The sequence below is a fragment of the Cricetulus griseus genome (genome assembly GCF_003668045.3).
Source record: "Cricetulus griseus strain 17A/GY chromosome 1 unlocalized genomic scaffold, alternate assembly CriGri-PICRH-1.0 chr1_0, whole genome shotgun sequence".
In the NCBI taxonomy this organism is placed as follows: domain Eukaryota; kingdom Metazoa; phylum Chordata; class Mammalia; order Rodentia; family Cricetidae; genus Cricetulus; species Cricetulus griseus.
Window position 1 is genome coordinate 54097845 of NW_023276806.1, and position 13196 is coordinate 54111040.

At 32.5% G+C, this 13196-nt stretch overlaps 1 protein-coding gene across 1 annotated transcript in view; it reads left to right on the forward strand.

Moving 5' to 3' along the window:
* The window catches only part of Sycp1 (synaptonemal complex protein 1), a 106612-nt gene that overhangs the window by 61878 nt on the left and 31538 nt on the right, over positions 1-13196 (forward strand). Inside the window, exons 18-23 of the mRNA XM_027393520.1 lie at positions 1213-1330; positions 2261-2331; positions 7092-7173; positions 10818-10880; positions 12663-12725; positions 12878-12940. Coding sequence (XP_027249321.1) covers positions 1213-1330; positions 2261-2331; positions 7092-7173; positions 10818-10880; positions 12663-12725; positions 12878-12940 — 460 coding nt within the window. The remainder of the gene's footprint in view (positions 1-1212; positions 1331-2260; positions 2332-7091; positions 7174-10817; positions 10881-12662; positions 12726-12877; positions 12941-13196) is intronic.

Genomic DNA, 13196 nt, shown 5'->3' on the forward strand with positions numbered 1-13196 from the left:
AAAGTATTAGGTATGATGCCTCATGCCTGGAATTCTATCACTTAGGAGGCTGAGGAGGAGGATTTCTGTATGTTTGAGGCCAGCATGAGTTATATCATAAGTCTGATACCAATCTACAGCCTAGTCCTTTTCTTGTAGCTTTATTCTCCTTCTGATATATATATTATATAATATAATTTGTTTTTCGAGACAGGGTTTCTCTGTGTAGCTTTGGAGCCTATCCCTGACACTCGCTCTGGAGACCAGGCTGGCCTTGAACTCACAGAGATCTGTCTGCCTCTGCCTCCTGAGTGCTGGGATTAAAGGCATGCGCCACCAATGCCTGGCCCTCCTTCTGATATTCTTTCAACAGTGTTTTTTTTTTTTATTTTATTTTTTTTAAGGAGACCTAGGTAACATTCATTTTATTAAAAATCCCCCTAAGAATGGAGTGGTTATTTATATTTTAGTATTAATTTATGTTGTCCTTTGTATATATGCTCTTTAATCTCTGATTACTTAGGAAAAAACCCTTTATTTTCTCTACTATATTTCCAATAATATTAAATAGGAGGAAGTAGTAGATGCTTCTGAAATCATTTTGTGGTACCAGGCACTATACTGCACTTATTTAAAATTGGTACCAGCTTCAGCCAATAGCAACAATTATTTCTCTTTTGGTATGGATTTTTTTTTAAGTTTTGTTTATTGTGTATATGGCTTTCTGCGTGCATGTATCCATACAAGCCAGAAGAGGTCACTAGATCTCATTACAGATGGTTATGAGCCACCATGTGGTTGCTAGGAGTTGAACTTAGGACTCGGGAAGAGTAGTTAGTGCTCTTAACCTCTCTCCAGCCCCCAGAATGGAAAATTTAAGACCTTGTAAGAATAATTGCATTCTAATTACAAGTAATTTATGCCTCAAGGACTATTCTAATCAAACTTTCAGAATAATGTGCCCTTCATATTTTGTGAAAAATTGAGTATATAGGGAATACACAAAGAAATATGATGTATGACATAATGAAATGTTAATATGGAAACAACTGAAAAACATTTGAACAAACTAATGAAGTAGGTAGTATAAAACTATAACCTTGCTTCAAGAAATTATGGTCAGTATTACCTTATTTAAATCCTGCCTTTTCTTTCCCCTAAGATTATTTTGAATTAAATCTTATATATCATATTTCATATTTAGTTATTTCTGTCTATGTTTCTTAAAAATAGATTTAAGTTTGCTGAATTAACTGCAAGCTGTGGCAAGCTTTCCCTTGAGAACAATAAATTGGCACAAGAAACAAATGATATGGCCCTAGCACTCAAGAAGTATCAAGAAGATATTACTGTGAGTTGACAGTTATCAGTGACTTTCCTTCAAAATTAGAGGGACTTTAAAAATAGATGATCTCTGAGTACTCTTTTAGCATAAAATTTGGATTATCTTAGAGCTGGTATTGTTTCAAAGAAAAGGTGCATACTATTCTTTCATATAGTAATAATGGGCAACGGAATATAGAGACTACCAATATATGAAGTTAATCTAATTTTAAGCATTAAAAGTTTGTATTTAGTAACATTCTGTCTAGTCATAGATTTCTATGAAAGATAATAATGAATAATCTTATCATTTTTCTTCAAGAATATGTGAATTAATATAAAAATAGTAAGTGTTTAAATATCTTAAGTAAAATATGTCATATGTTGATGATGGTATGTAAAGTGTTAATGGGGTTCAGAAGTTCATTTTTGCCTTTATGGAAGAGAAGTTGTCAGAGGACAACATTGATTTTGTTCTTGAAAGATGAATTATGACTTTAGTAGGTAATGGTTAGTGAAACATTATGAATAAAGGATACAAGTTTCCAAGTACCACTGGGAAATCAAACTTATTTTATTACCTGCTACATATTATTAGGATTTCTGGTAATATAAGTCTATAAAGCAATACTGTACAATTTAAATAGCTCGCTGTATTGGTTTGCTTCCTAATGCTGTGATAAAACACTATAACAAAAAGCAGTTTGCGGTTGGGGGAAGTTGGTTTGTTTGGCTTATATATCTCAGGCATAGTCCATCATGAAGGGAAGTCAGGGCAGGAACTCAAGGCAAGAACCTTGAGCCAGAAACTAACAAAAAAATAATAAAGAGCACACTCATGTTCTTTTTGTGTGATGAAACAAAACTTATACTGACAGATGAAGGTTTTAAATATTAATTTCAGTTATATTTTTGTTGAAGAAAAATGATTAATAAGCATTGTTGATTATCTTCTTAGAATAGCAAAAAGCAAGAAGAAAGGATGTTGAAACAAATAGAAAATTTGGAAGAAAAAGAAACGCATTTAAGGCAAGAATAATGAGTTTGTCTCTGTTTCAAAAGGGACTTTAGAATTTCTTTTCTATTGATGAATATTGTATAGTGAAGATACTAGTTTTAGGTTAATGTTTTTAATTTCTGCCTAAAATGAAGTTATAATAATTTTATGTTTAAACAATTAAAAACAAATTATTTTATATTTAGTATTTAAACAGTAAAATTATATGAAAATTAAAGCATCATAAACCTAATTCTTTAAAGTTTAAAAAATTGTGCTAACTTTATCTAGAAAATTTATAATAAAAATTTTTTAAATTATTTTTAAGGACATCATCTATTATGTTGGAATATTTATGTGAACTCTGTTTTAATAATATATTTAACTCTTAATCATATAATTTTATATTAAATGAAAAATTTTCCATTTAATATTTTAAGCATTATTTATATTTCTTGATGTTTTCACAATAATTTATTTGTATATGTGATAATATTAACTTTTTATTTTTGGATGTTTATATTTGCAGTTTTTCACTATTACAAGTCATACTGAAGTAAACAAGGAGCATGTGTATTTTTTCTTTATTTTAAATTTGAGAGAACACCTTTTAGTTTGAATTTATTAATAAGATCATAGAAATAATGATTCTAGTGACTTGGTAATCAATTGTTTTCCAGTAATTTTTATTAATTGTAAAATGAAAATTCAACCAAGACCATGTTGAAAGCTCTGGTCCCAAAATGTTTGAATTGTTATTTAGTATCATCACTAATTTATGAATAATTTAAAACATAATAACATTTCATGATTTACTGTTACTACCTTTTGTATATTTTTGGAATTTTTCAAAATTTGCTTATAAGGTTTGTTCTTTGTAAAATTACCTGGAAATATCTATACTCTTTAATCTTTGAAGGGTTTTATTATTTACTTTTGACTTAAGCATTAACATAGCAATCCTTTATCCATTTTATTTGTAGAATTTCTATAACTTGTTTTCCTTTAATGCTTGCAACCACATCTATGAATTTCTACATGGCATTTTTATTTTCTACTTTTTATTTTGACATGACATTTTAAAAATATTATTTTTATTAGTTCTTTGAATTTTGATCATATTCACCTCCTCCCCTCAACTACTCCTAGAATCCACCCCATCTCCTTACCTACTGAACTTCATGTCCTGTTTTGTTTTTCTTTAAACCCACCCAATTCAATTTGATCCCCAAATATTCATGTGAGGCTAATCCCTGGAATGTATCAATCTACCAGGGGTCACATCCTTAAAGAAAATTTGCTGTTCCTCTCACAGCGGCTATTAGTTGCCAATAGCTTCTAAACTAGCATGGGACTTTGTGCTCATCTTTCCTGTCCTTGCTGGAATTTTGTTCAGCTTGAGCTTGTGTAGGTCTTATGCATGCTATCAGAATCACTAGAGTTCATATATGCAACTGCTCTGTTGTGTCTGGAACACACTGTTTTCCTGTAGTCATCTGCCATCTCTGGCTCTTACTTTCTTTCTACTCCTTCTTCCACAATGATCACTGAGCCGTGGGAGAGGGTGTGTGATACAGATATCTCATTTAGGACTGAGCACTCTGCAGCCTCTTATTCTCTACATATTGATGCGTTATGGAAGTCTCTGTGTTAATTGCCATCTACTACAAAGAGAAGCTTTTTTAGTGGGGTTGAGAGCTGCACTTAACTGTGGGTCTAGCAATAAGTCAGCAGAGCTAGTTTAAAAGTCTATTTAGCAGACTAATAGTAAAACAGAATCTGGGTGCCCATCAACTAGAATGGATAATGAAAATATGATACATTTACACAATGGAATATTATTCAGCTAATGAGAAAAAGGAAACTATGGAATTCTTATTTAAATGAATGGAGCTGGAAATAATCATCATGAGTGAGGTAAACCATACCCAGAAAGACAAGTGTAGCATGCTTTCTACCATATATGGCTGGTAGCTTTGAATCTTTAAATATGTGTGTTTCATTTGGAATACCCATAGTAGTCAGGAAACTATTAAGGAGCCATGGGTGGGGGATTTCCTGGGGTAGAGAGATAGAATGAAGTGATAAAAGATGGAAAGGGGAAAAATGGGACAGAAAGGGTTAAGTAGGATAAGGATGGGAGGACAGGGTGTAGAGGAGGGAGTAAGAGGAAGAGTAGCTAACACTAAAGACCTTTAATAAGCTCATAAGGGAGCCTTTTATTAAAGGCTTCCTAAAATACATATAAACATGAAAAGAGTTTAAATAAGAGTTACACTATGGTAGAGGGGACATAGCCATACTAGATACTACAGGCTAGCAAATAAAAAGTCCCTACAAGGAATGGGTGGCACTTTTGAAGATGTTGGCCAGTGGGATTCCATAGACCACCAAACAAAACATAGGCAGTTGTCATTTCAGTTGTTACACTTCAGAACTTGATGGCAAGACACTATTTGCTAAGGACAGCACATACTTGAGTATGCAGCATGGAGAGTTCAAGCTGGTAGACCTGGAAACTTTATCCCCATTGGCTAGATTTCATAGTGTTGTAAAGTACTATGTACACTATAGAAGGATAAAAGGTGTCAACAGTCTTGCACTTCTGTGACCAGTTTGCATTATATACTCACTGGTATAATAGTGACATGAATGTTATGGGAGTAACCAGCCACATTTTGATTGGATTTAAGGACTACTCTACAAAATAGAAACCCATATCTGGTACCATTACCAAGGCCGAGAATCCATAGCTAGATAGTAAATAGGTCCAAGGGGAAGGGCCTATGTAAACCAGGCTGGACTTGAACTTGTAGTGGTCTCCGTTGTCTCTGCCTGGTTGTTGGAAATATGAACTTCATGCCTGACTTGATAATGCAGTTTTACTATTATTTTCTAAAGTGTGTGTGTGTGTGTATTTTGTTTCTTTTTAATCCATTGGTAACTTGAATGATTTCCAAATATTGTGTGTGTGTTCTTATTTACATTGAAATTTGGTCAAGGAATGCTTTTGAAAATTTCTATTTTAATTTATTTGAAATCTTTACACCTAGTACAGCTCTTCATAGAATTGTTTGGAGACTATATGATATCGTGAATAGTGTTGAATATAGTACTTGATATAGTCAGCACTTAATAAATTATTAGCTGTTAACTATATTCCAGATTTAGAAAATCATCTTTTGCCATACCTATAATGATTGATTTTGTCCTCTTTTTGCTAAGCTTTCTTCAGAAGCAGCTGTTACTTACAGATAACTGTGATTAAACCACTGCACTTTTTTGCTTACAATATGGAGACAAATTTTAAAGAGAAGCTGTTTGATTTTTTTCTATGATTTTAAAAAAGTTTAAATTCATTCACTTAGTTTTTGAGATGGGGTCTTAACTATATAGCCCAGGATGGGACTTAGCTGATCTTCCTGTTTTAGACTCCCAAGTGTTGGGATTTACAGATGTGTGCTATCACACCTACATCAAGAGCCTCTGTGTGTATACTATGTGAGTGTGTGGAGGCCAGAGAACAGCCTCAGATGTCATTCTTCAGGTGCTACATACACCCTTTTCCTCCCTTTTTAAAAAGGCATGGTGTCTTACTATTCTGGAACTCAGCATGTAGGTTAGGCTGGTCAACAAGCAATCCTCAGGATTCTGCCTGTCTCTCCCTCCCCAGCATTGGGATTACAAACATGCCCCAACAATCTCTGTCTTTTTATGTAGTTTCTGGGGATGAAACTCAGGTCCTTATGCTTGCAAATGAAGCACCTTATCTACTGAGCTATCTCTTTAGCCCAAGAGGCTGTTTTTAAAATACAATTCAAATTATCTGAGTAATATGGTTTGAATATCTACCTACAGTATAGGTTTATGGACCTTTAAGTGTAAATTATTTTCGAACAGTGAACATATTGGTTATAAATTTGTACTCATTTAAAGAATAAAGCTGGAGAGATACCTCAGTGGTAAAGGTACTCACTGCTGAGCCTGATGTTTCATGTCCAATCTCTGGAATCCACATGGTGGAAGGAAAAACTGACCTTTAGAAGTTGTCCTCTGACCTCCATACATGTATCATTGAAAATACATATTTTCTTTCTTTGTCTCTTTCTCTCAGTAAGTAAACATAAATACATGTGAAAAATTTTAAGAAAATTCATTACCTGGATTCAGCTTTTTTAAGGTCAAATCACTGATTATATTGCCAATGTAGTAGTGGTAAAAACAGAAACTACAATTAGAAAAATATCTTCAAGTACATGCTGAGATAATCACCAATATTTTAATCAGTAATATACAAGATTTTAATGAAAATACTTTTAAAGGAGTAATACGTGAATATAATATAAAATTCCAAGGGACAAAGGAGCACATCGGGGAAAAATAGTATCTTTTTTTTGCCTTTCATCACTGTTCTGTATGTTTCTGGAAATTCTCTGGGCATGTACAATGATAGGTATATGTAAATAGTATTAAAATAAATTGTACTTATGTTTTTTATTTATTTTTATAACATTTTATGTATGTGTTAGAATGATGACAAGATAAAAAATGAAATATTCCTGTGGTTTTTTTAAAAGTAGGAAAATGATGACAAGGATGCATATAATTTAAAGATAAATAGTACAGTAGCTTAAATGTGGGAATGGAAATGAGCCTATTAATAGCCATGCATGAAACATTGCCATCCACAATGAGAACTCAAATCTAAAAAGTTAATAAGCAACCATTAAAAAATCTTCAGAGATGAAAATGTGGTTTGGATGATGATGTTATTCTTGTATTTTCTTTTTAGGGATGAACTGGAATCAGTAAGAAAAGAGTTCATACAGCAAGGAGATGAAGTTAAATATAAATTGGACAAGAGTGAAGAAAATGTATGTTTTATTTTTAACAATAGATTGGATTAAAAAATTTAAATCATAAAAGCAATACAGACAATAAGGTGACTAAATAACTAGTGATCTAGGTACTAAGCCATTAACATTTAAATATAGGTTAAAGGAAGCTAAAGAGATGACTTAGCCATTAAAAGCACTTGCTGCTCTTGCCAAAGACCACCAGGTTCAGTTCTTATCACCCATATGACCCATAATTGTCTTGAAATCTGATATCATAACTGTTCTGTGAGATCTGATACCATCTTCTGAGTTCTGTGGACACTGAAATATGTGGTACATATACATACAAGCAAAACACACAAAATCTTTAAATGTTATGATTTAAGTTGGGTTGTTTTACTTATGATATGTATTTGTAAGAAATAGTCTTATAATTCTAAACATATTTGAAAAATGTTCATTTAAGTTTTATTCTATTATGTATATAGGTATTTACCTATGTGAATGTGCTTGCTCATATTTGGGTCTATGGAGGCCAGAGATCCCCTGGAACTCGAGTTACAGATGGTTGTGAGATGCCAATAAGTACTGGGAACCCAGGTCCTCTGGAAGAGCATCTCTCTAAATTTAGTATTTAATTTTAAGTTACATTTCTAGGCTAAATTAAACGCCCACGCTGTGATAATACTTAATGTACTAAAAAGACTGTGTTGTACCTTGAATATGTTTTCAATAAGTTGAGATAAAATGTCACAAAACTATGAGAGTATAAAGTATGTCACATGATTACACAGTATAGTGCATATAGAGTGAGTGGGAGAAAATTGTGCCAAAGTTGAAATACCATGCTTGATATGAAGGCTTCTTCAGTATTCAGCAAGTATTATCTAACACCGATTATGTCCCCAGGTATTGTTCTAGGTGCCAAGTTTAGATTTCATTTACTTTGGTATGCAGAAGTAGTCTAAAGTTTTATTGGAGTGGTAAAATGTTTTAATACTTGTGGATGGGATGAGTAGAGTTGAAAGACACTAGAATTATTTGGAAGGCTACTAAAAAGTGTCTTAAAATTACTGAAAAAAATGGAAGACTCTGGTCTTGTTCAGCTTATTTACTTATTTCTAAGTCGGTCATTGTGGCTAGTGGATATTCTGCACAGAATTACTGTGGAATTTACAATAAAGGAGTCCGTTGAAGGAAGGGCACTGCAAAACTGTGTAATGTTGGTCCTCTGAATAGATTCTACTACATAGAACAACATTTAATCAAAACTTAATAAGTCTGGGCATGCTTTTTAGAAGAAGAAATACTCAGTTGGCTTAAGTTAACAGAAATTAGTAGAAGGTAGAGTTTAACATGCAGAAGAAGTATATTCCAAATTTAAAAAAAAAAAACACACATAAATTTGGGAAACCCTGGAAGTATGAAAGACTATTACAAATTTAAGCAATTAAGATTTATTGTGGCTAAAGATGGGAGGTTTAGGTAGTAACAGTGGGGAGAATAGGTAAAGATGAAGATGGGTAGAGAGAAGAGTAGAGGAGTATTTAAATGTATTAAATACATTAAATACATTTAAAGCCTCAGTAACTTGTATTTAGGAATTCAAGAACAGTGAAGAGTTTTGACTTGGGAATTGTTATATTTACCTTTTAGAAATCTTAAAGACTGTTAGAATAGCTTAAGGATGAGCTGACTTTTTTTGAGGTCTTATTACAGAGCAGACATATTCAAGGTTCTTTGTGTGTGTTATTTTACTTAACTGCAATTTAAGCATGGGGACTGGGGAGATGGCTCATTTGGTAAATGCTTAACATGCAAATATGAGGATTTGAATTCAGATTCCTAGCATCCACAGAAAAACTGAGCATAGTGGCACAAAGTTAAATCCAGCTTTAGGAAGGAGGAGACAGGCACATTTCTGAAACTCATTGGTTAGGCAGCCTAATCCAGTTGATAAGCTTCAAGTTGAGTGAACAATTCTATCTAAATTTACATGCACACAAGCATGTACACACACACACACACACACACACACACACACACACACACACACACACAGAGAGAGATATAGACATACATGAACATAAAAAATTTAAAGTATAATCTGTTTTGCTAGTGTAGAAAATATGTAGGGGAGGAAGGGAGGGAGAAAGAACTGGGATTGTCATGTAATTCAATCTTGTTTGTAATTCAAATAAAAAAAATATGGCTCAGCCCTTAAGAACAAGTAATACTCTTACTGAGGACCCTAGTTCTACAGTACCCATATTGGAAAACTTACAGTTGCTTATAACTCTAGCCCCAGGGGATCCTACATGGTCCTCTGAACTTCATGGGTACTTGTATATATGTGCACAGGCACACATACACATACACACATACAGTAATAAGAAAAATCTTTTTTATTATACTTATTAATTATACTTATTATAAGATGTATTATATTTATTATACTTATTATAAGATTATTATTAATCTTTTTTATACTAATCAGTACGTAGGCATTGTGGGAAGCTGTCTTTGCACGGCTGCAGTCAGAGCCATCTGGGAATCCCATGGTTTGGGGAGTGTGGATAAAGAAAAGCTAGCTAAAGGGGTTAAGAGACAAGACACAGAGGCACAGAATAGTTGTCAGGAGGGCAGAGTCAGTTAATACTGAATGCACCCTTAGTTTATTCTTTAACCATCTTAAGTATCCAACCAAAAGTGGGGACAATGTCAGAAGACTTCTATTATCATGTATAAGGGCAAAGAGACCTACTTCCCTTAATCCTACAGGTATTTGGTAGCCACACCTGCCATCTGGCCTTGCCTTCAGGGTTGAGAGTAAACATACCTGGGCCCAAGTCTGTTATTTAGATAGAGACATCCACTACTAAGGCCAAAACATCCTGTAGCCACAAAGCTATAGACTTAAAGGCATTTTTGAACTCTCTGACCTTTAGTCAAAATGAAATGGACTCTTTTTCATGGGTCCTGACAAGGCATGAAATTAAATGTATGATGAATATATTATTTCTATTTTCTGTGGCTGGACTTTACCATTAAAACATTTTACAGACGTTCAAATTATAAGTATTTCTAGATAGTTTGCTTGACATATAGTTGAATTACAGTCCTGTTTTTCCCATTCCACTGCCTTAGTTACTTTGTACATACTTTACCTATGTGAGCTTCAGTTTTCTCATTTCTTAAAATAAAAATAATAATATCTACCCTTTATATTTTACTGAGTAGTGCATGCTTCATATAAATACTTTTGTTAGATATATTTAAGACATAAAGGTTTATGTAAAATATAATTTCTATGCCAGGCAGTGGTGGTGCATGTCTTTAATCCCATCACTCAGGAGGCAGAGGCAGGTGGATTTCTGTGAATTTGAGGCTAGCATGGTGAAGCCAGTTCCAAGACTGCCAGGACTACATAAAGAAATGTCTCAAAACCCATATATATATATATATATATATATATATATATATATCATATAATGAAATATTAAATCAAGGCAGCTAACATCTTATAAAGGTATAATTTTTAGAAGGACAATGAAATAAACTGGATGAGCTGATAAGTAATTTGTTAATATATAAAACTATAATTTCATTTTAAGAAATATAGGAAAATGAAATTCTAATGATACTTTAAATATGATTTGAAATCATATATATATTTTTAGGCTCGAAGCATTGAATGTGAAGTTTTAAAGAAAGAAAAACAAATGAAGATACTAGAAAATAAGGTATTATCAAATTGTGAAAAATGTTTGGGAATAAGAACTTTGTGAAAATCTTATGACTAGATTTTGAAGGACTGTCCTTTCTATTATTCTCTAGAAGGCTTTGTGGAATAATACTAGTGTTTTTACTGATATTTCTTGGAAGAGATTCATCAGTGTTGAATAGGCCTTTTAAAGACCAAAATTTTATTAAACTCCCTACTTAAGCTTTTTCTTTAAAATTTCATGCTCAGAAGTAGCTATGTTCATTGTGAATAGTCTTAAAATGACAAGATACTTCTAGAAATCATTCAGCTATTTTGCTCATTTCTAAAATTGACCTGCAGAAAAATTCCTGCTCTCTTTATTTGAAGTGGTTTTTTTATTTACCTGGGTTTCCTTTTCTCTAATCTTACTATACATCTTGCCCTATACTTAATCTATTTCCATATAATGAACAATCCTCTGGAAAGTATAGTTCACTGTCTGAAATTCTGACTTGTAATGAATAATCATTTGTTTTTTATCCAGAGGAAAAAATTTATTTCAACTGGTAAATAAGATAGTTGTAGATTTATTAAGAAGTGTATCACGAGGATCTAAGTAGCTTTTTTGCCAAAATAAAAATGCTTGATTTTTTTTAACTAAATAAAAATTTCATGTAAAGATAGTTTCATCTGTTATTGTGGATTTTGTTTATATTTATTTATTGAAACAGAATCTTACAGTGTAGCCTTTGCTGGCCTGGAGTTCACTACAGAGCAGACTGGCCTTGAACTTACAGAGATGAGTCTGACTCTGCTTCCCTAGTGCCCAGTATTAAAGGCATATATTGATAATTCTGGTGTTAATATGTCAAATCAGTGAAAATCAGAGAAATGCTTGTCATTTTTTTTTGTAGATTTTTTTTTACTTTTGAAATTTTTCTCAATTAGGCTTGAGACATGCAAAATTTTAGATAAACTGCTTGTAGCCAGGCATGGTGGTACATCTCTGTAGTGGCAGTTTATAGGAGACTAAGATGGAAAGATGGTGGTTTGAAGTAAGCTTGGGTGCATAATGAGATGCTAATTAAGAAAAGTATCACTTATGCCAGGTGATGGTGACATACATTTTTAATCCCAGCACTTGGGAGGCAGAGGCTGGTGGACCTCTGTGAGGTTGAGGCCAGTCTGGTCTACAGAGCAAGTTCCAGGGCAGCTAGGGCTATACTGAGAAACCCCTGTCTCAAAAAAAAGTCACTTGTAAACAGAAAAAGCAATGCTATATAAAATTAATTTGTATGTAGAATATTAACTTTGGCCATGTATGAATATTATAAAAATATTTAACAATATTTGGTGCTAATGAAGGAGACTGAAGTTTTTTTCTTGTGAGAGTTCTTTTACTGAAATTTGAGGGTCTCTTAGAAATTTGTGCTGTTTTTATGGTACTTAAGATGTTCCTTGGACTAATTTATTTTAATTTATTTCTGCATGTATTCAGATGAAATACTGCCACTAAGTAAGATATTAAAAAGTGGCTTAGTTGGTATTTCAATAAGAAGAATTGGAATTCTGTCAGGAGATAGAATATCATATTATACTTCTCTTCCAACTTTAATAACATTAGAATCTCAGAAATGAGAATGAGCAAATAACAAGTAATGAAGGAGACAGATTATATTTTATTTTTATATTAACAGAATGACTTTGGAAATCACATGTGAGCCTTATGTTATATCATGCAATATTTTATTAGTTTGAAATTGCTTATTTTGATCAGACTATTGAGTAAAATTATGTAATTTTTAAAATAATTTTACAGTGTAATAATTTAAGGAAACAAGCTGAAAATAAAAGCAAGTATATTGAAGAACTTCATCAGGAGGTATGTTTTCTTAATAATATAAATATCCTCAAAATTATCCCAATAGTTACACTATAGTTTTAGAGAGCAATGCTTTTGTTTCTAGTGATTTAGTTGTAAGTCATTTCATTGTTAAGTCTTAATCACCTTAGTAACTAATTAACTTTCCATAGAATAAGACCTTGAAAAAAAAGAGCTCAGCAGAAAGCAAACAACTGAATGCATATGAGATAAAGGTATGTGACATTTTTAGTTTTGTTTTCTTAAATACTAGTGGATACATGAGGGTTTAGAAATACTGTATTTATTTATAGTTTAATGATTACCTTTAGATACTGTTATATTTTTGGATTGAACAGATTAATTCTTGTAGGTATGATTAAATGTTCATTGTGATTTAGTTGGGTCAGAATCATGTGATCAGCTTAAAAATACATGTGTGCATGATATGTGTGTGTTATTTTCTTTGCCCATATATTATAAAGCAATTAA